The sequence below is a fragment of the Labeo rohita genome, chromosome 19 (assembly GCF_022985175.1).
Source record: "Labeo rohita strain BAU-BD-2019 chromosome 19, IGBB_LRoh.1.0, whole genome shotgun sequence".
Lineage (NCBI taxonomy): Eukaryota > Metazoa > Chordata > Actinopteri > Cypriniformes > Cyprinidae > Labeo > Labeo rohita.
Window position 1 is genome coordinate 31,721,763 of NC_066887.1, and position 23,984 is coordinate 31,745,746.

Genomic DNA, 23,984 nt, shown 5'->3' on the forward strand with positions numbered 1-23,984 from the left:
TTCCGCTCCCGAAAATGACACAATAAAAGTCCAGAGGCTTTCGGAAACCAAAAATATCGATGAACATTAAACCAAGATCGGTGTAACGGCGTGTAACGGTTTTAGAATGATACATTAATTTTATTAAAACGTGTTAGATGCTCAGTTAAATATCTTCTGACGTGAGCTAACACTCGGTGATAAACGACAAAAAAAACAAACATCTTATAAATAAGACAACACGGAATATAAATAAATAAGACGTATGAATGAATGAGCCTTGAAGACTTTTATCGTAGCAATAGTGACGGGTGCGCGCGCTGCGGTTCCCCTCAAGCGCATCCGGCATCATGTCGGCAGCTGAGCGCGCGCTCGAGGTGAGAAACACAACACACAATAAAACACACATTTACACGTGCGTGCCTTAATTACAGTGCATCTGCATGTTTAAGGTTGTGTAATGAATGTGTATTCCCGATAAAGGATATAAATAATGCCTTCATTTGCTGTTTCGGTTGCAGGATGCTTTAGTTGATCAGTGTAACGTGTGTAAGTTAACGTAGACGGGTTTTGTGACATCAGTGTGGTTAAACGCTCAACTGCTTTGATCTTGTCAGCAGTTAATTAAATTAATAAATGCTTTACGGTGTTTGCTGATTGATGCTGTTGTAATATTGTGCATGTGGAATTTATGATCTGTGATTACGTTCAATGTTAATAAAACAGGACATATTTATAAATATGTGCAGTATTATTACATATTTATTTAATGTGACCCATGTTTCCTCTTTAAAAGTGAGTTTAGCTGTTATTATGCCTTGTTTTTAATATGTTTGTGGTCATATTTTGGTGTGCTGTCATTGTTTCTGGATTATAAGTGATGTTTAACAGTTTGTTTTTATTGTTTTGATCCAGACCCCATCAGATGGGAGCTCTCCTCAATCCAAACAGGAAGGTGAGGATGACACTCTTTTATGTTAGTTATGTTGTTTTATATCTTTTCTATCTGTTTTCTTTTTATTCATTACACAGTTGACAAAAAGAAAAAGCTCTAAAATAGCTTGCTCTATTCTTTTTCAATTCTATCTTTAAAAAAAAAAAACTTGCTACGTGTACTGTGTTAAGCTGACTGACACTTGTCATAGCACTTACAGTACATATCATTGCTCTTTTGTTAATTTTGATCGCTTCCATTGTCCCCATTTGTAAGTCGCTTTGGATAAAAGCATTTGCAAAATGACTAAATGTAATGTTAGTGTTTAATTAATAGAGATTCACAGTTTATGTTAGTATTGACCAATATTTGTTTCTGTATTAGCTTTATTATTTCTTATTCAAGTAGATTTCCTAGATGCATTCAGATTTATTCTGCAATTCATTAAAATGTTTTGTTGCCTGATTTTACTTGAGCAATGTTATTTCACTCTATTGTAAATGTACTTTTTTATTTAAACGGGTACAATTTTATAGACATTATTATATTGATGTTCCCATCAGTAACAGATTTTATTAAATTATTGGTATCAGCCTGATTTCCTTTCATTTTTACTGCACATTATCTAATTTTTATACCTGATTTCAGCATGTAAAATTCAAGATTGAAGCATTTATGTTTTTTGTTTTTAAGGAAAACGTGTGTACATTTCTGATTTCTTGTCAACAGTTGTTTAAACTAATAAATGCATTATGGTGTTTGTTAAATGGTGATATTAAAAATATTGTGCATGTGAAATTTTTGGCTTGCTTATCAGTTTATTGCAAATAAAACATGATATCGGTGAATATTTAATTTATATTTAATGCAGCATCATGTTATGAGATATTTTAGTCCATACCAAAATATCTCTAAATGTTGTTTTAATTCCTGGTTTAAAACAATTAAGCAGTTTTTTGTAACACTGGCTTCTCTTTTAATTTATAATATTTTGTTTTTTGTCTAATTGTGCTGTGTTTGTCCTGTTAGTGGAGCTGATTCCACCCGTAAAGGGAAAACAGATGGAAGACGTAACGGTACGTCAGGATGAGGGACGTCCCACCACATCCACTAAAACATTCACAGGTGAGTCAAGCACAGGTGCATTTTTCTGAAGATTCTGCGATTCTGAAGTTTGGAGTCAAAAACTACTTCACTTTCTCACTTTTCATTTTTAAATTCAGCGTTTTTTTATTTTTTGTTTGTTTGTTTTAAAATATATGTGTGTGAAATGTATTTTGCATGTGTACAAAAAGTCCCAGCAGGTCTGTAAAAAGTAAAACAAAAAAAAATTAACAATTAATAATAATAATAATAATAATAATAAGTATGTTGTTTTATTTTTGCATGTATGTGTGTTGCTTAACATTGTTTTATTTTCGCAAAAGTTATTTGAAACAGTAAAGAAGACACTTTACCTGCATTTAATATGATTTCTATGTATATAAAATTACTTTTAAATGTAATTTAATTTGATGTGGACACCAAAATGGGATCTTGTCTTTGACCCATACAGTTTAAAGTAGGCCTCTAAAATATTTAAACAATTATTAAACACAGTTTAAAGGGTTTTTTTTCCCAATAAAAGAAATAAGTTTGCTGGTAAATGTCTCCTTGTATCCCTTTATTAAGGAAAAACGCATTTATGTGATCAATTTTAATTGCACAAGTTTTTCCACTTAAATTTACATTCATTTAAATAAAATTTCAACTTTCAGCCTAAATTTTAGTAGTGTCAAGTTTTTTTACTGGCATGACAAAAGAAAAAAAAAAAACAGTAACAGAGCAAAATAAGAAAAATAAGGTGTTAAGTGTTATTTTAAATATTTTTATTCAATGATATCTTTTCTTCTTACAGGAAGTGCTGGTAAAAGCGCTTCTCCTTCCACCTCGTCCCTGTCATCGCCATCATCAGTGTCTGGCAGAGCTAAGATGAGCGTCTGTGGTCCAGGCAGCAAGACGACTCCATCTTCATCGCTCTCTTCCTCCTCAGCTCTGTCTTCAGCCAATCCTCCAGTTAAAGTCCACCGCGCTCGGAAGACCATGAACAGACCGCCATTCCCACAGGTTCTTTCATTTGTAATGTGAACATGGTCATGATGAGTTTGGGTCAATGTAATTTATTAAACCACAATTCTTCTGTGTTTCTGATCAGGTAAAGTCTGTCGAGTCGATCGCAGCAGCTACGCCTGAGAAACCCACTGGCAGTGCGAAAACAAATGCTGAAACAGGTGCGTTTTAATTATTATTCTTGCATGTATATATTCTGTATATTTTGTTAGTATATATTTATGTGAATATATATGTGAATAGCAGCAGGGTTGTAGCCGTTATATTTGTTTTTCTGTGTGTAGCTGTGAAGAAACGTAAAGTGGGTTTGGACTCTGATGCCACAGCGAACCCTACAGGAACTCCAGAGAAAGTCCCGAGGCCACAGAAAGAGGTGAAACAATCAGCACACATTTATTAAAATAAATAAATAAATCTGTGTGGCAGTTTTACTATGTGAAGCAGATCTAACTGTGGTTAAATCACTGTTCCACAAGCTCTGGAATGGATTCATGATCAATTAAAATGCTGGTAATAGCAATATGATAATAATGTGATTGATTTTAGTAATTCATTTATGTATTTTATTGATAAATTAAATGAAGATTGGTTTTATAATAATTAACAATAATAGTTATTAATTGTTGTTATTGGTATAGCAATATGATCAATTAACAGATAAATTAACACATAATAAATGATTTATATACTACTACTGCTACTACTAATTGTTATTAATATTATTAATAATATATGATAAAAGGTACTGGGGGTTAATATAATAATAAATCAATAATAATAATTACAATAATAATAATAATGGTTATTATTAATTACAATTATAATTATTAATTATTGACGTTATTAAAATTATTATTATTAATTATTTTGTTGTTGGTGGTAGTATTTTGTATCATAGCAATATGATAAAAGATATCAGTGTTAAATAAAAATAAACTAAATTATTTAAAAAAAAGATGCTAATGTTCAATAAATAATAATAAAGTAATAATAATAACTATTATTTTGTTATTGATATTGGTTTATTTTTTCATAGCAATATGATAAAAGATACAGTTGTTTAATAAATAAATAAATAAATAAATATTTTTTGTATTTTTATTTGTGGTTTTATTATAATACACAAATACAATTACAGTTATTTTAATTATTCGGTTATTAACTTTAAATGATTGTTATTGTTGTTACTGTTATTGTTAAAAAAATAAATAAATAATATAAATCAATAATGATAGATTTGTAAGTATTGTAGTTCATTTGTCTAATTAATTAGTCTATTTATGATTGATGTATGGTTACATGTTTATATTGGGTGTTTTTCATCCAGTCAGATTTTGTGTTTTATAATAAACAGTGACAGCTTTGATACACTGTTCATAATATGTAATTATTAGCATATGTTAATACCTTTGTGTGTGTATTTCCCAGACTGCACTGACCGTTTCTCCAGTGGCGGGGAAGGTAGAGCCAGTTGCCACAGCATCTAAAGAGCATCACAGTGGTTGGCTGGAGGATCTGGATGAGGAGCCGGATGAGGAAGATTTCCACCTGCTCTACAACAGTTACTCTGGAGACGATCTCATTTACTCTGACAGCAAGGTGAACATAAACATCACTGAGTTCATACTGTGATCAAACAGTGAGTCTAATGGCTGCTGCAGATCTGAGAGTTTTGTGCCTTTATTTTGCAGTCAGATGATGGGATGGTAGAGACGTTGGAGGCGGGGCATCTGTCTGATCATGTGAGTGATTCCGACCAGTAGTCAATTATAGTTGACGAATACTGTTTGTTCATTGGTTGAAGCCATTATCTTAAATTCAGGGTTAATATTATTGTTAACAAAAACCACAAAAAAACATTTTTTAATAAACATTAACTAAAATTTCACTGAATTTAAATTTGAACTGAAATGAAATAATCCAAATAAAATCGGATCTGAATCTGAATCAAAATATATATGAAAAACCATAAGAAAATATCAGTAATACTAAAATAACACTGCAAAAATCAGGATGGCTGACATGATCGTGGGGATATCAGGGAGTATTATGGTAACAGTTTACAGTAAAGTTCATTAGTTACCATTAGTTAACAACATTAGTTAACATGAACTAAGAATGAACAATACTTTTACAGCATTTATCAATCATAATGTTAATTGCAGCATTTACTAATGCATTATTAAAATCACAAGTTGTGCTTGTTAACATTAGTTAATGCACTGTGAACTAACATGAACAAACAATGAACAACTGTATTTTTATTAACTAACATTAAAAAAGATTAATAAATGTATATATAAATAATAATGTATTGTTCATTGTTTGTTAGTTAGTTAGTTAACAGATTAACTAATGTTAACAAATGACACCTTATTTTAAAGTGTAATCAATTTTGTTTTTAAAATGTGACTTCCAGGCTTGGAAACGTCAAGAACATAAAAAAAATGTAAAAAAAAAATTCCTAATACAAGTCTATAAAAAACCCTTTTATAAATATATAACATTAAGAAGTTTTTTTTAATAAATTAAATATAAAAAATAAATATTAAATAAATAAATAAATATATATATATATATATATATTTGTTTTTTTTTTTATTAACTTGAAGAATCTCAGATATTTATCTAGTGAAAATATTTTTTCTGGGTGATCTCTAAAATATTTTATTGTCTAGAAACTGCTCTTTAAAAGTGTAATTGGTGTAAAATCCATATCCAATGATGTTGAATGACTTAAAGTTAAGGATTTTTGGGAAGGTCACTACAATTAATTTTAAAAATATATGGGAACACTAAATAATAAACGAGACATTAAACACAATATTTAAACAAAACTTACCAAAAATATAGTCTTTATTATTTTTATGTTTATAAAAGCTTCTTGCAAGTTTTATTACTACAGCATAAAATAAAATGACTAATATGCTTATATAAATATTTAATACAGTTTTCCCTGTGATATTAAATTTTTTTACTGAATGTCAATATTGTGTGTCAAAGTTAGAATTTTTTATTATGAAAATTCTATTATTATTGCTGGAATTCTAAAATTATAGAGAGATTCTATTAGTTAAATGCAAGATATTGTTTGTTTTAATTATTAATTAATTAATTTTTTTATTGAAACAGAATGCTAGGGTATCAGCTGATAATATCAAAATGAGCAACTACAGTGAATGTAACGAGTGTATCGTGTTTTGTCAGAGCTCTGGCTCCGATCGGCCCCTAGCCACTTATAAGAAAACATCAGCAGAGAGAGATGAGTCGCCATGGAAACGTCAAGGGAAGGGTAAAGGGAGAGACAAACCCCCCGCTGGAGAGCTGGAGAAAGATAAAGGTGAGACAGACAGACACCTGATGTTGTGTGAGTGTGTATGTGTGTGTGAACAGATATAAACAGCTGTCTCTGTTTGCCAGGTGTGGAATCTGCAGCTGCAGGCGCAGCCACCGCAGTCACAGTGGGCAGCACTGACTACACTGAGGTTCCTCTGGACTCACTGGACATTTCTGCAGCAGACAGCCTCTCTCTATCTCCACACGCAGGTGTGTAATGAGCTACACTAGTTTGGAATAATTACAGCTTTTGAAAGAAGTCTCTTTTGCTCACCAAGGCTGGATTTATTTGATAATTACAGTAAAAAACAGTAATTTTGGGAAATATTATTACAATTTCAAATAATTGTTTTCTATGTGGATATATTGTAAAATGTAATTTACTCCTCTGATGCAAATCTGAATTTTCAGCATCATTACCCCAGTCTTCAGTGTCACATGATTCTTCAGAAATCAGTCTAATATGCTGATTTGCTGCTCAAGAAATATTTCTGATTATTATCAGTGATAATTTGTGATGGTTCATATTTTGCATACTTTATGGCCAAATAATCCAGTGTAAACGTGTTTAATGCCAATTGATGTGTGTGCAGATGGGAGTGATGCAGAAACAGAGCGTCTAGAGGAGCTTCCTCTGTGCAGCTGTAGGATGGAGGCGCCACGTGTGGATGGATTTAGCGCTCGCTCCAACAGAACCTGCATGGCCATAGAGAGCATCAACGGAGAGGTGAGTCTGTACTGTTGAGCGCACTTGTTTGTATATATAAATGTGTATATATACATTTACAAATATTCCAGTATTTTGAGTTTAATATTCAAAATATAAAAATGTCTGTATTTTGAGTTTAATATTTTATATTAAAGTGTGTTAATTAAACATAATTAAAAAAAAAAAAAAAAACAAGTCTTAAAATATTGTTTTTAATTTAAATGTAAAATTAAAAAGTCATGGAAATTTCTATAGAGAAAATATTTTTTATTGCTCAGCTCTAAAATATTTTATTGTCTAAGAATTGGTGTAAAATGGTATTTTTAAAAATCCTTGTCCAATAATCTTGCATGGAAAAATATATGGAAACTCTAATAATAAATAATAAGAACAAAAAAATAATTAATGTAATTTTATATATATATATATATATACACACACACACATTATTATTGTACATATAATTAATATATAATGTTATGTATATAATGTATAATAAAATAACTAAAATTCCCATTAAACAGTGCTTCTTTGGGGTAGATGCCCTTTTAGTGCAATTTACTTATCACAGTTCTAATTGGTGGAGGGTTTTTTTGTTGTTGTTTTCCACCAGGAATTCTGCTGATGAATACAATTATTCAAAAACAATAAAATAAACCGGTTTGGTTCAAATGTTGCTGTGTAGACAGTAATAGCAGCTCACTGTGGTTTGGAACCATTAATTTTTACAGTATGTTTGTGCTGAGTGACTGATCACACCCATCTCTCTCTTGTTGTTCCTCCCGTCCTCTCTGTGTTTTAGCTGGTGGGCTGCACCAATGTGATCGTGAAGGGGGAGACTATGCGTCCGTCCAGCCGTGTGTCTCTAATGGTATTGTGTGAGACGCACCGCTCACACATGGTGAAACATCACTGCTGTCCGGGTTGCGGATACTTCTGCCTTTCTGTGAGTGTCTCTGACCACAAAAACCATGTTAGAGGAAGAAATAAAAAAGTAAAATGCGTTATTTACTCCCCCTCATGTTGTTTAAAAAGATCTGTCATTTACTCAACCTCAAGTTGTTCCAAACCTGTTTGAGTTTCTTTCTTCTGCTGGTAGCCATTGACCTTCATAATATGGAAAAACAATACTGTGGCACTCAATGGGGGCCAGAAACTAGTTACCACCATTCTTTAAAATGTCTTCTTTTTGCGACTCATACAGGTGAAATAAGTAAATTAATGCAAAATAAGTATTTTGATGCAGCCTAGTACACACACAGTTTGCAGTGTTTCATTAAACAGGATTATTATAGTTAAAACAAAATGAAACAAAATTGAAAATAAAAACTGTAACTTGATCATAAACATATTTTATTTACATTTATTTGCCAAGACAACATTTCTCATTTTAATTCAGTTTAATTTGATGTTCTATAATGAATAAAAAAAAATGAATTATGTAGACATTAAAAAACTAAAAAAAATGACAAGTGCATAACAAAATTACTAAAGCTTTAAAAATTCCAAAGACATGGAACATTTAAAAATAAAAACAAATTCAAGCTAGTAGTTAAAGTATCTCGATAATACTAAAATAAAATTAAATGCATGAGACACTGTTATTTTAGTATCAGTGAGATAGTTTATAACTTGTTAATGTTAATGTTGCTAATGTTGGAATCATACTAAGATGTTAATTATCTATCTATTTATCTATCTATATCTCTCTGATAGACTGCATTCAAGCTTGAACCTTTTAAAACTACTTTACTTTAACCCTCTATGGTACCGTGTTGCCTCCAGGCAACACAGCCTATTTTTGGTTTTTTAAATAAAATGAGCCACCCATTTAATGAATCTATGCTATCTTAGTAAAGAAGAAGTCAAATACTAACAAATGAAATTGCAAAAAAGTGGTCACATGACCCATAGGGGTCCATTTTGCTTCCTCTTTCAGAGGAAGACTCCATATTTTGTCCAGAGAAAGGTGCACTTTTCATCAATTTTCATTCATTTAATTGCCAACAAAAAATCTGAATCACCTTCACTGGTTAGAAAAGAAGTATTTTCAAAAACTTTTCATAATATATATATATATATATATCAAATATATAATAGGAAATTACAAAAAACTGCATGTTGCCTCAAGGCAACATTGTACCATAATGGAATCACATATGGCCATACCAGGCATATAGCATAGCATACGTGTATATGATATTTGTAAGAAAAAAGTTAGAATTATCTAAATGTATTTGTATTTTTGCATGATATTGTAATGCATTTATAAGAATTGTAATTCATAAACAATATTTGCACATATTCTGTTGAGAGGAAGTGCTTCCTCAGCTTTCACAAGCAGTGAGGAGTCATTAGTGAGGAAGGAGATTTTACATGCATGTGCTTTTGTGTGTATGTGCATGCTTGTAAGGAAAAGTTATATATTAACATAAGGTTATGAGAATTAATTTTTTTTTTTTACTTTAAAACAACACTAATTATAATGTTTTGGTATGAGAACAGATATGATAGTTTGGTTATACTTGTGATCCACAATGGTACAGTGTTGCCAGAAAGCAACATGTAGGTATGAAATCTTATTTTTTGTTAAATATGAGATGTGCAAAACATCACAAGTGGGATAAATCTATTTGTTCAAATGTTTGATTAAAGAAATTGGTGTTTTAAATAAATTGATTAATTTTTTCTGCATAAAAATATCAAATGTTTCATTTTGTCCGTTGTGGTACAATGTTGCCTTGAGGCAACAAACTTTTAAAATATAAATAAATAAAAAAATTATAAAAATGTTTATTGATATTGTTATAGTGTCCAATTTTAAGCAGGAAAAACATCACAAACAATTTTTTCCTCATTGATATCATATTGCGTACCGTAGAGGGTTAAACATCAAACTTTTTCAGACTGAGACCTATCCAAACTTAAAAAACTTTTCAAACTTTCTGGTCCGGCTTTCTCAAGCCAACTTAAAGTTTGTCTTGACAAACTTTTTTTTATCTAGTTTATTTTACCATTTCTTTAATTATTAGCTTTTCATCAGCTCACAGATCCTCCGTTTCATTTCACATGCAGGGAACATTTCTTGAATGTTGCCCAGACGTTCACATTGCACATCGCTTCCACCGGGGCTGTGTGTCAGTGCTGGGTGGTGGGCGGAGTCGAGGAGGAATGGGCATCGGCCTGCTGTTCTGCCCTCACTGCGGTGAGGATGCGTCAGAGGCGCGTGAGGTCACCATCCCTCCTGCAGCGCCCTCTTCAGGCTCTAACGTGGTCACTGCAAGTGCGTCGTCCACCACGACCACACCCTCGCTACTTCCTTCCGCTCTGGCGGCCACATCACGGGCACTAAACAGTGATAAGAAGATGGGCGAGCCGCTCAAGTGAGTTATATGCGTTGCTTAATAGTAAAATATGTTGTATGTATATTATCACATCAAAAAATTTCCTCCAGCGAAAAAAAAAAATCCCACATTATTAAACAATTTTTAAATAAATTGACATTTTTAATTCATTTTATTGATATTTAGCCTTTTTTATTAAAAAATAGGATTTTGTTCGCTAATGTTTAAAGTTTGAAACAAAAAAAAATGTGCTAATGAACAAACATTTGATTGAAAATTCTCTTTGACATTTCTCTACAGTGCAAGGATGCGTTGCCGTGGGGATGTAAGGAAGGGGGCGGAGCTGCAAAATCAGCCAGCCAATGCCACTCCAGGAGGGGGCGGGGTAGAGGATGTGGTCGCCCTGGGTGACGGCGGGGTGGACAGCGTGGGACCGTCGCTCGTCTTGCCCAATGGGAAGCCCGTCTGTCCCAGCGCACTTCCACCTGGAGACAGGAGGGCGGCGCTACAGAGAGCCATTCTCACACAGGACACCGAGAGGTTAGTGTCAGTTTAAACAAAGAATAAGATGTTCAGAATCAAAGATGCTGTCATTTCTGGTTCAGTTGTCACATGATGCATTGCGTTATGGGTTACGGTATGTCATACAGTAGAAATGAGTTTCTTACACTAGAATTCACTGTTTATGGTGATTATATTGATCAAATGGTAATGGTTCTCTAGAGCAGAGTTTCCCAAAGTGGGGTTTGTGATGAAACTGTAAGGAGTTTGTTAATTGACAAAAAGCTAATAATTAAATCATAAAAAAGTAAAATAAGAACAGCTGAAATAAAACCCTTACTAAAATTGTAAAATTAAAAAACAATTTTAAAATAAAAAACTACTTAGTAAATACTTAGTAAGAAATAATTTAATCATACAAATGCAAAATTAAAATACAATTTTAGTAGATTTTTTTTATTATGTATTTTAATTTTGATTTGATTGAAATTTTGAATTTAATTTTGAATTTAATTGAATTCTGAAAATGCAAAATGGAAACACAAAATTTAAAAAAATCAGTTGTTTAGAAATAATAAAAATATAAAAATGCTAAATAATAATAAAAAGTCTAAGTTAAAATATTAAATTATCAAAAACTATAATAGTATTTAAATTATGCTAAAATAACACTGTTATGCATGAAAAAAAAAAATCCCAGAATTAAGGCAAAAACAGTAAAGTTAGTGTGTTATTCTCAACATACTCAGGCTAAAAAAAATGATGTCATTGTCTTGGCTCTTTCTGATTGTTCAGGAGGAAGAAGCTGCGCTTTCATCCGCGTCAACTTTATCCTGCAGCCAAACAGGGGGAAGCTCAGCGAGTTCTGCTCATGCTCAGTATGTACCTGTGTACTCGTGTATATATATCACACATCTGTTGAAGCTTTCATCATCAGAGCTGATATTGTCTCTGTGTGTTTGTCAGTGGAGGGCATCGACCCGTCTTATCAGTCAGACTCTCAGAACAGACGCTGCGCTCTTCATGCAGCTGCTCAGAGGGGTCTGCTGGAGGTCTGTTACCTGCTCATACAGGTAAGTTTTTAATTCACAAAACTTTCATGAGTTTCTTAAACTGGAATTGACTGTTTATGGTGATTATATGGATCATATGATGATGATTCTGTAGAGCAGGGTTTCCCAAAATAGGGTTTGTGATGAAACTCTAAGGCGTCTGTTAAATGACGAAAACCTAATAAATAAATAAAATAAATAAATGCAAAATTGTAAAATAAGACCAATTGAAATAAAACCTATATTAACCATACTTATCATAAAAATGCTAAATAAAATACATTTCTAGTACAATTTTTATTTTAAAATTACGTATTTTAATTTTGATTTAATTGATTATTAAGTTTTATTAAGTGATTTGTATTTATTGACTTTTCTTTTATATAGTGATTTATTTTTATTTTAAATTATTAAAATAAATTAAAATAATACAATAAATAATACAGTAAAACAATAAATCATTTAATAAATAAAATAATATTTATAAAAATGGAAAATCATGAAAAATCCAAAATGAAAATACATAATTAAAAATAAATAAATAAATAAATAAATAGTTTAGTAATATTTAAATCATAAAAATGCTAAAATATTTAAAAATAAAAACAATAAAAGTTAAATGCATAGTAATAATTAATTAAATTAAAATTATAAAATAAGATGAAGAAAGTCATAAAAATGCTAAATTCTTAAAATATGTATTTTATTTTGGATTTTTTTTTTTTTTTTTTTTTTTTTTTTTGCATTTTTTTTTTTTTTTTTGCATTTTCAAAATAAAACACTTTATTATAATGAAACCATAAAGATGCCAAATTAAAATACATTAAATATAATGTATAATAAATAACTTATAATACAATAAATTAAATATAAAACTGCTAAATTAAAATAAATAAATGCTAAATGCTAACTAAATTTTTGCCAAAAAATAAAGAAAAGCTAATAATAAAATTGTAATTATTTTACCTGCATGTCATGTTGCCAATAGCTGACATTAGAGAGCAGTGAAGATGCAAATGTGTTATTAAATTATTAAAATATTAATTTAAAATTTCAGGGGGACTTCAAGACAATATTTTAGGTCAACAACTGACAAAAAAAAGATTAGGAATCCCTGCTGCAGAGAATTGTTATTGTTTTGTTGAGTGATTGGCTTGTTTCAGTTTGTATTTGAGGAAAGTTTCCATTAAAATTCCTGCTTTTGTGCTGTTGTTGATATTAGGCAGGTGCAAAGGTGGACGCCCAAGATAAGACCCTGAGGACCCCTCTGTTAGAGGCCATAGTGAACAATCACGTGGAGGTGGTGAAATACCTGATCCAGAGCGGAGCCTGCGTCTATCATGCAGTGAGAATCACACACACACACACACACACACACACACACACTCTGATCAACCAACTGATAAACAATAATGCAAGTTAAGCGTAATTGCTGTTACACTCTGAGTTTGGGTCAATTTTTAAAAATTCATCAGTCTGGGATCAATTATTCCTCATATACCAGCAGTTCCTAACTTGAAAATAATCCAAACCACCTGTTAGTTGTTTTAAAAAAACAAAAAATAAAATGGGGTAAACAATAAATCATCTAGTTTTGTGTGAAGTTACATTTACATTAATGCATTTTAGAAGATGCTTTTATCCAAAGCAGCTTGCATTGTAGGTGTGCAAGGTGTGCATTTGTGCTGAATCATGTGTGTTTGTTGTTTAGGAAGAGGACGGATCCACAGGTCTTCATCACGCTGCTAAACTGGGAAACCTGGAGGTGGTGATGCTGTTACTGAGCACCGGACAGGTGGATATAAACGCACAGGTGTGTTTCTGAGCTCATTAGACCATCTCAGACTGAGACTTTTGGTGTTTTCTATGGAAGCTTGTTTCTACAATCGAATAAAAAGTTTAAAAAGGACACTTAAACAATTCAGACTTAGACATATAAACTCAGAATTATGAGCTATAAATTCCCAAAACCTTTAAGTTTTAAGTTAAGAGTTAATATCTTGCAATTTTGAGTTCATGTCTCATTCGTGTCTTGCAAGAAAAAGTCAAAATTGGGAGGAAAAAATTCAGAAAAATCCCCACAATTATACATTTATATTTTAAAATTGTGAGTTATAAATTTACAATTAAATCCCAATCCCCAAAAATCCAGATTTTTTTCTCGCAGTTGAACTGACTTTTATACTGATTTTGTATATTTTATATACTGATTTTTATTCGCAATAGTGTTTATCTCACTTTTTTCAGAATTTTATGTAATTTTGTGAACTTGCAATTGTGAGTTATCATCTCACAGTTTTTATCAGAGTTGAGAAAAAAATCTGAAATGTAAGATATAAATTTTAAAAAAGGAAAAAAATTAGTATTGTGAGATAAAAATTCAAAATAACATTTTTTATTTTAATTCGGGATGTCAGATGATTAATCGCAAAGGAAAAATGTGAAAAATAAGTGTCAAAAGATGTAAACAGAATTGCAAACTTTTTTGTAATAAATGTCAATTTTCGTCTCTGAATTTAGTTGTAAACTTGCAATTGTAAGTTATCATCTCGCAACTCTATCAGAGTCGGTATTGTGAGATAAACATTCATAATAACCTTTTTTATTTTCAGTAAGGCTGTCAACTGATTAATTTAAATTAATTGCATCCAAAATAATTGTATGTTTATATACTATATATGTGTGTGTGTCCTGTGTATATTTTTTATATATATATATAAATTATTGCAACTTTTCATCTCACATTTCTGACATTTTCTCAGAATTGCATGATACTCACAATTTTAACAGAATTGTGATATAAACTCACAGTTGCAAGAAATAAAGCCAGAATTGCGATTAAAAACTTACAATTCTCTTACACTCGAAAATGAAAGTTTATATCTCACAATTCTGACTTTTTCCACAAATTTCTGCCTTTTTTTCAGAATTGTGAGATATAAACTCACAATTGTGAGTTATAAAGTCAAATCTTGAGGAAAAAAAGACTGTTCTCAATATTGATTGAGTTTATGTCTTGCAATTCTGACTTTATAACGCAACTGTGAATTTATATCATGCAATTCTGAGAGAAAAAAAGGCAGAATTGCAAGATGAAAACTTACAATTGCGAGGAAAAAAGGCAGAATTGTGAGAGAAGTCCCAAATACCTTTTTTAGTTTTTATTCAGTGGTGAAAACGGAGTTCCATAGCTTTCCCTAATTTTCACCTCATTTCTGTTTCAGGATAGCGGCGGTTGGACGCCCATCATCTGGGCGGCAGAGCACCGACACATAGACGTGATCAGAGCTCTGCTCAACAGAGGAGCCGACGTCACGCTCAGAGACAAAGTGAGTTTTGTGAATCATGCGAGTCTTGCAGGAAATGTGTCGGCGCTCTAACGGTCTGTCTGTCTGATATCTGTCTGTGCAGGAGATGAACGTTTGTCTGCACTGGGCGTCGTTCGCGGGCAGCGCTGAGATAGCAGAGCTGGTCCTGAACGCTGGCTGTCCTCTGTCGTCCGTCAACCTGCACGGAGACACGCCGCTGCACATCTCCGCTCGCGAGGGCTTCATCGACTGCGTCACGTGGGTCAAGCGCCGCCTGAGAGCTGTTTTTGGTGTTGTGGACTCATCTGACTGGCTTCTGTTTGTCTTTACTCCAGTCTGTTTCTTTCTCGTGGCGCTGACATCGACATTATGAACAAGGAGGGCGACACACCGCTCTCTCTCGCCCGCTGTGACACGCCAGTCTGGGTGGCGCTGCAGATTAACAGGAAGTTGCGCAGGGGAATCGCCAACCGCATTGTACGGACCGAGAGGATCATATGCAGGTGAGTGTGTGGGCTTTAATATTGAGAATTAAATAAATAAAATAATGTGTTATTTATATACTATTAGTATTTCTTAATATTTTTAACATTTGTATGTTTTCATTTTAATTTTAGTCTGAGTTTTGTTATATGATTTAAAAAAAAATTAATAAATAGTTATAATTTATTGTTATATTATACATTTTATATTATAAAATATTTATTTTTATTTTAGTTTTTTAATTGTAGTACTTAAACTTATTCAGTTAGTTGCCAAGGCAACATTTTTTTCTTTTAGTTTAACATAAAGTGAAATGTTTGTTTTTTGTGTGCATTTTTCATTTTTATTGCTATTTTTATTTTTCTTAAAATGTATATTTAGCTTTAATATATTTTTATTTAAGTTTAAGTTTAGTTTTCAGTAATTGTAGTACTTCAACACAAACTTATTTATTTCAGTTAGTTGCTAAACCAACATTTCTAACTTTGTTTTAGTAAATTTTTTGTCTTTAAGTAATTTTTTATTCTTTTTAATATTTCTGTTTTATTTTACTTGTTATTTTTAATCAATTTATTTGACATTTTAGAAATTGTGTTATTTATATATATATAAATATATATATATATTTATCTTTATTTTTGTTTGCTTTTAGTGGTTTTATTTTAAATTAAACATTTTTGTTTGTTTGTTTGTTTGTTTGTTTGTTTGTCTGTTTTTTATATATAATTATATTTTTAATTGTTTAAATATTTCTATTTATTTTTATTGTACTTCTAGTACTTTTATTTTACATTTTAGAAATTGTTTATATATATAGTGCCAAGGCAATATTTATAATTTTAGCTTGTTTTAGTCATTTTGCTTTTGTCATTTCTTATATTATTATTTTTAATATTTCTATTTATTTGTATTTTTATTTACTTTTTAATAAGTTTACTTTAAGTTTTAGAAATGTATGTTTTGATGTTAGCATCTAACTGAAAGAAAATTATTTCAGTTAGATGCCAAAGCAACATTTCTAATTTTAATTTAACTTTTAGTAATTTTGTTGTTTAAGATATATTTTTTTTTATTATTCTTTTAAATATTTCTAGTTATTTTTATTTTACTTTTAGTAATTTTAGTAATTTCATTTTACACTTTAGAAATTGTGTTTTATATTTATTTCTATTTAGCTTTTTTCATGTTTAGTTCTAGTAGTTTTAGTACTTCATCTTAAATTTATTTGAGTTAGTTAATATACTATTTTTGTACTTTTAGTAATTTTAGTAATATTTTACATTTTAGAAATTGTTTATATATATATAGTGCCAAGGCAATATTTATAATTTTAACTTGTTTTTTATGTGCTTTTGTCATTTTATTTCTATTTATGTCTATTTTTATTTTAGCTTTTTTTAAATCAATTTTTGTGCTTTTTCTTTTTATTATTTATTTATGTCATTTTTAGTTGCTTTTTTAAATCTTTTAAATATTTCTATTTATTTTTATTTTTTAGTAATTTTATTTTGCTTTTTAGAAATTGTTTTATATACATTATATACATATTTCTATTTTTATTTTATTTTTATTTCTTTTTAGTAAGTTATTTTAAGTTTAAATTGTTTTATTTGTTGTTTGTTTGTCTGTTGTTTTATATATTTATTTCAGTTAGTTGCTAAAGCAATATTTTTCATTTTTTTAAGCTCAAGCTCAAGTTTTTCATATAATATTCTTAATATTATTATATTTCAGCTGTATTTCACTTATCACAGACTACTTTTAACATTTTTATTTTTAGTTAATAATGCTGGTGTGTGTGTGTTGTGTAGTGACGTGGCCCAGGGTTATGAGAACGTTCCCATCCCATGTGTTAACGGTGTGGATGATGAAGGCTGTCCGTCCGACTACAAATACATCGCAGAGAACTGTGAAACCTCCACCATGAACATCGACCGCAACATTACACACCTGCAGGTGCCACTCCATACACAACTCTACAGTATATACACAAAAAATCATTCTGAAAGTCTCTAGCTGTGGTGTGGACTCTGCTGTTCTTTAATATTGAGAATGATTTTTAGTACTATATCTTTATCGTTATCATTATAGTTTTCATCCTTGGTGTGAACAGGACTAAACACACGCTGTGTTTGGTGTGTTTGTTTCAGCACTGCAGCTGTACAGACGACTGCTCCTCCAGTAACTGTCTCTGCGGGCAGCTCAGCATCCGCTGCTGGTACGACAAGGTAAAACACTGCTTAATCTGCATGATAAACTCTAAAATTAAAAAATGAAGACATTATAACAGTATGTGTGCTCTTGTAGGATCATCGCCTCCTTCAAGAGTTTAACAAAATCGAGCCTCCTTTGATCTTTGAGTGCAACATGGCCTGTTCCTGCCACAAAACCTGCAAGAACCGAGTGGTTCAGGCTGGAATCAAGTAAGCCAGGATTATTTTCTTAATAAATTTGCTGTTTTGAGATGATTTGCTTGTCAAATTAACCTTGCATGTAAAAAACAACTTTTGCATGAGCTGAGGTCGATTGTGTGCTTCAGGGTGCGTCTGCAGCTCTACCGGACAGAGAAGATGGGATGGGGCGTCAGAGCACTTCAGGACATTCCTCAAGGAAGTTTCATCTGCGAGTAAGCAAAACCATTCAGACTAGTGTGTTTTTCAGCAGGACAGCCTGTTATTTCTGCTGTAACGCGTGTGTTTGTGCAGGTATGTTGGCGAGCTGATCTCTGACGCAGAAGCTGACGTGAGGGAGGACGATTCGTACCTCTTTGATCTGGACAATAAGGTGTTGCATCACTGATTTCAGTCAAGATTGTAGACGGTCTGAAGGCCTGTTTACAAAAGGAGTGACAAAATCATGCAAATTGCAGACAAACATTGCTGACACACATTTGCAACAAAACTCTTGACACCAAGCGCCACACTGCTTGTTCTGCTTGTTGTTTAGATAAAAGCAAAGTATAACTAGAATATCATGCAGATCTAATTTGATAAATGTGACTCTAAGACATGAAGATATTAAGATATTATGAACATTAACATTTAAAAAGCTCTATAATGACAGAAAAACAGGAAAAAAAAAAAAAAATTCCTGACCAAAACCAGCATACATGGTGGCTATTTATGTGTTTTGATGCAATGTAAGTAATATTTTGTACTCACAGAGCCACACTATCAGCATCTATGATCTGGAATACCAGGCCATCAGACATGATATGTATTATATACATTACATACTATTATTGTTTTGTTTTTTGTTTTTTTGTTGTTTTTTTTTTCATTTTCATTTTAGCTTATTATTTAGTCATTTAGCTATGTGCTTGTCATTTTTATTTTGAGTTTAGGTTTAGATTTTTTTTCTTCTCAATTGTAGTTTTTATTTATGCTCAGTTATTAATTCTAGTGCTTCAACTTCAGTTTATTTCAGTCTGTTGCCAAGGCAAAAATTATTTTTTGTTGTTTATTATTATTATTATTCTTAGTAGTAGTAGTAGTAGTATTTATTTTATTTTTATTATATTGAATTATCCTTTATTTGTATCATTTTTTTATTTTAATTTTAGTCACATTTTTTAGTAATTTTGCTGTGTGCCTGTCATTTATATTAGTAATATTACTATTTATTTTTATTTACATTTATTTTAATTCAGTTATAGTTGAAATTTATTTCCAGTTTGTAACATACACTACCGTTCAAAAGTTTGGGGTCAGTAAGACTTGTAATAGTCTTTAAAGTAGTCTCTTATGCTCATCAAGGCTGCATTTATTTGATTAAAAATATAGAAAAAAAAAAACAGTAATTGTGCAAAATGTTTTTACAATATAAAATAATGTTTTTTTATTTTAACATACTTTAAAATAGAATTTATTCCTGTGATGAAAAGCTGAATTTTTATCAGCTGTTACTCCAGTCTTAAGTGTCACATGATCCTTCAGAAATCATTCTAATATGCGGATTTATTATTAGAATGATCAATGCTGGATAATATCAACAGTTGTGCTGCCAAATATTTCTTGGAACCTGTGATTTTTTTTTTTTTTTTTTTTTTTTTTTTTTAGTTATTTATTTTTTTCAGGATTCTTTCATGAATAACAAGTTTAAAAAGTACAGTGTTTATTCAAAATATAAATATTTTATAACAATGTAAATTATTTATTATTAACTTTTAATAAACTTGTAATTATTAACTTAATACATCCTTGGTGAATAAAAGTATTAATTTCTTTAAAAAAAAAAAAGAAAAAAAGAAAAAGAAACAATAAAAATGTACTGACCCCAAACTTTTGAATGGTAGTGTATATCTAATTATTGTTTTGTATTATTATTATTATTATTATTATGTACATTATATATTTTATACTTTAATATAGAGATTTTTTTAAATTTTATTTTTAATCGTTGTATTATTATTATTATTATTGTTGTTGTTGTATATTATATACTATAGTTTTTATTGCTATATTGAATTAGCTTTTATTTATGTTATTTCTGTTTCATTTTAATTTTCATTTTAGTTAAATTGTTACATTTTTATAATTTATATTAATATATTGAATTGTTTTTAACTTGTTTTAAACTAATTATTTTTATTATTATTATTGTTGTTGTTGTTATTATATACTATAGTTTTTATTGATATATTGAATTAGCTTTTATTTTTTATTATTTCCGTTTCAATTTCCAAGGCATCTAATTTTTATTATTATTATTATTATTATTATATACATTATATATTTTTAGAGTTTATATTAATATATAATTGTTTTACTTTTATTTTTAACTTGTATTTTTATAATTATTTTTATTATTCTGTTTTTATTATTTAATTTTCATTTTCATTTTAGTTAATTTTTTGTATACATTGAATTGTTTATTACTTTTATTTTTAATCTTTGTATTAGATGTATTTTTTTGTGTACTATTATATACTATAGTTTTTGATATGTCGAATTAGCTTTTATTTTTATTATTTTCTGTTTCATTTTAATTTTCATTTTAGTTACACTTTTAGTAATTTTTATTTTTTAAATTACTATTTAGGTTTAAACTATTAGGTTTAAGTCAGATTTAGTTTTTATTTCTATTGAGTAATTTTAGTGTTTCAACCAAGTTTTTCAGTTAATAAAAACATTTTTAATAATTTTAGTGAACTGTCTTTCACAGGATGGTGAAGTGTACTGTATTGACGCCCGATACTACGGCAACATCAGCCGCTTTATAAACCACCTGTGCGACCCCAACATCATCCCAGTACGCGTGTTCATGCTGCACCAGGACCTGCGCTTCCCTCGCATCGCCTTCTTCAGCTCCAGAGACATTTTCACCGGACAAGAGCTCGGGTGAGTGATGACGCCATGTTTGTTTGTAATCTCACGGGCAAACAGTGGATTTAATTGCTTTATGATTTTATGGCGCATGACCTAGGAATTTATGGCTGTATTTGCATCCTGTTCCTGTTAATGTATTTTCTTCCTGTTTGATTTATGTTCACTGATTTTTGATCTCTGACAGGTTTGATTACGGCGATCGTTTCTGGGACATCAAGAGCAAGTACTTCACCTGTCAGTGCGGCTCAGAGAAATGCAAACATTCAGCAGAGGCCATCGCGCTGGAGCAGAGCCGACTGGCCCGTCTGGAAGTCTGTCCCGAAACGGCCGGTGAAGCCGGACTCCCTGTGTTGGGACACTCGTGATAACGGGACGCTTGTTTTTATGCACACCTGTACAGCTCTCAAATGTGTGCTTACATACGATTATCACAGTGAAGGCCGTGTTTGAAGCTTCAGATGATTTATTTCTTCCATCTGACAGGACAAAGGAAATTATAAAATAACGGCGGCCTGAAGTTCAGCACACGCAAATGCCCTTTCAAAATACCACCAGGAAATGACATTCAAATTCACTGCTGTTAATCCTGCTCGGATCAGATGTCACCAGATCACAAACAGTCCTTTTTTGTTACAAATCATGAAGTTTTTTGTATGTGTAATTGTTTTAATAAATACAGTTTCATACAGAAATCACTATTTTTCCTCTTTCGTTTTGTTCTCACAAATCACAATTTACCATTGCAATTAAATGCAATAGTTTAATTACACCATATTCATTCAGCACACAATTTACTTTATAGGCTACTTCAAAGAATAAAGAATATCATAAAATAGAGTTGTATCTGGTGTTTTTGTGGAAAGTGTGGCAAGATATTTTACAGTTTTCATATTGTGTTCTTCCTCACATGTTGACCTGAATTATTAGTGAAAGTGTGTCAATGGGTGGATTGTAGTACTCATTTCTGATAAGAGAATGTATGACTGTACAGATAAATCAATAATGAAGGGTCAGTGTTATCAGTGTAAACACTAGTGTGTTCTGATAGGAGGCTAATGGTGAAATCTAAAGATTATAAAAAGAAGCTGTCTATTGTTTACACTTTTTGTTTAAACTCCAAGGATCGAAATCAAATGACTCGCGACACGCACTCCGAACCAAGTCCCGATCTGAATAATGATTCACGGTCATGTTTCGAAGTCTAAATCGATTCACGAACCCTGCTTAGTTCCGATCGGAATCAAATGATTCGATACTCGCTCCGAAGTTCTGATCTAAATGATTTGCAAACCCGCTCCGAAGTTCCAAACAAAATCAAATGATTCGCGACACGCGCTTCGAAGACCCAAATCTGAATAATGATTCGTGAACCCGCAGTTCCGATTTGAATAAATGATTTGCAAATTGCGCTCCGAAGTTCCAATCTAAATCAAATGATTCGCGACACGTGCTTCGAACCAAGTCCCAATCTGAATAATGATTCACGCTCATGTTTCGAAGTTTAAATCGATTCACGAACCCTGCTTAGTTCCAATCGGAATCAAATGATTCGATACTCGCTCCAAAGTTCCGATCTAAATGACTCGCAAACCCTTTTCTGATCTAAATCGCTCCAATCCCGAACCGAAGTTCCAATCTGAATCAAAATATTTACGAAATCGCTTAGTTCCGATCTGAATCAAATGATTCGTAAATGAATTGCGCTCCGAAGTTCTGATCTAAATCGCTCCGATCCCAAACCGAAGTTCCAATCTGAATCAAAACATTCATGAAATCGCTTAGTTCCGATCTGAATCAAATGATTCGCGATTCACGCTCCGAAGTTCCAATCTAAATCAAATGATTCGCGACACGCGCTTCGAACCAAGTCCCGATCTGAATAATGATTCACGCTCATGTTTTGAAGTTTAAATCGATTCACGAACCCTGCTTAGTTCCGATCGGAATCAAATGATTCGATACTCGCTCCAAAGTTCCGATCTAAATGACTCGCAAACCCGCTCCGAAGTTCCGAACAAAATCAAATGATTCGCGACACGCGCTTCGAAGTTCTGATCTAAATCGCTCCGATCCCGAACCGAAGTTACAATCTGAATCAAAATATTTACGAAATCGCTTAGTTCCGATCTGAATCAAATGATTTGCGAATTGTGCTCCGAAGTTCTGATCTAAATCGCTCCGATCGCGAACCAAAGTTACAATCTAAATCAAAATATTAACGAAATCGCTTAGTTCTGATCTGAATCAAATGATTCATTATTCGCGCTCCGAAGTTCTGATCTAAATCGCTCCGATCCCGAACCGAAGTTCCAATCTAAATCAAAATATTCACGAAATCGCTTAGTTCCGATCTGAATCAAATGATTCGTGATTCGCGCTCCGAAGTTCTGATCTAAATCGCTCCGATCCCGAACCGAAGTTCCAGTCTAAATCAAAATATTTACGAAATCGCTTAGTTCCAATCTGAATCAAATGATTCGCGAATTGCGCTCCAAAGTTCCAATATAAATCAAATGATTCGCGACACGCGCTTCGAACCAAGTCCCGATCTGAATAATGATTCACGCTCATGTTTCGAAGTTTAAATCGATTCACGAACCCTGCTTAGTTCCGATCGGAATCAAATGATTCGATACTCGCTCCAAAGTTCCGATCTAAATGACTCGCAAACCCGCTCCGAAGTTCCGAACAAAATCAAATGATTCGCGAATTGCGCTCCGAAGTTCTGATCTAAATCGCTCCGATCCCGAACCGAAGTTACAATCTAAATCAAAATATTCACGAAATCGCTTAGTTCCGATCTGAATCAAATGATTCGCGAATTGCGCTCCGAAGTTCTGATCTAAATCACTCCGATCCCGAACCGAAGTTACAATCTAAATCAAAATATTAACGAAATCGC

The 23,984-nt window shown here is 31.6% G+C and overlaps 1 protein-coding gene across 2 annotated transcripts; it reads left to right on the plus strand.

The window, feature by feature from the left end:
* The first annotated feature begins 249 nt into the window (after positions 1-249).
* Positions 250-21,768, plus strand: ehmt2 (euchromatic histone-lysine N-methyltransferase 2). 2 transcript variants are annotated; one of them, XM_051137309.1, is made up of 28 exons: positions 250-356; positions 895-934; positions 1,943-2,038; positions 2,811-3,019; positions 3,108-3,183; positions 3,307-3,395; positions 4,451-4,621; positions 4,714-4,764; positions 6,230-6,362; positions 6,443-6,568; positions 6,952-7,085; positions 7,870-8,013; positions 10,143-10,450; positions 10,712-10,951; positions 11,708-11,790; positions 11,879-11,985; positions 13,187-13,309; positions 13,676-13,777; positions 15,189-15,293; positions 15,376-15,530; positions 15,608-15,775; positions 17,567-17,711; positions 17,906-17,983; positions 18,063-18,178; positions 18,295-18,381; positions 18,461-18,539; positions 20,919-21,094; positions 21,267-21,768. In XM_051137309.1, the coding sequence occupies exons 1-28, from the start codon at positions 330-332 to the stop codon at positions 21,445-21,447; spliced, it is 3,549 nt and encodes a 1,182-aa protein (XP_050993266.1). In that variant the 5' UTR covers positions 250-329; the 3' UTR covers positions 21,448-21,768. The 2 variants fall into 2 exon arrangements, with proteins under 2 accessions (XP_050993266.1, XP_050993267.1); XM_051137310.1 differs by lacking the exon at positions 250-356 and adding an exon at positions 396-528.
* The last annotated feature ends 2,216 nt before the right edge of the window (positions 21,769-23,984 follow it).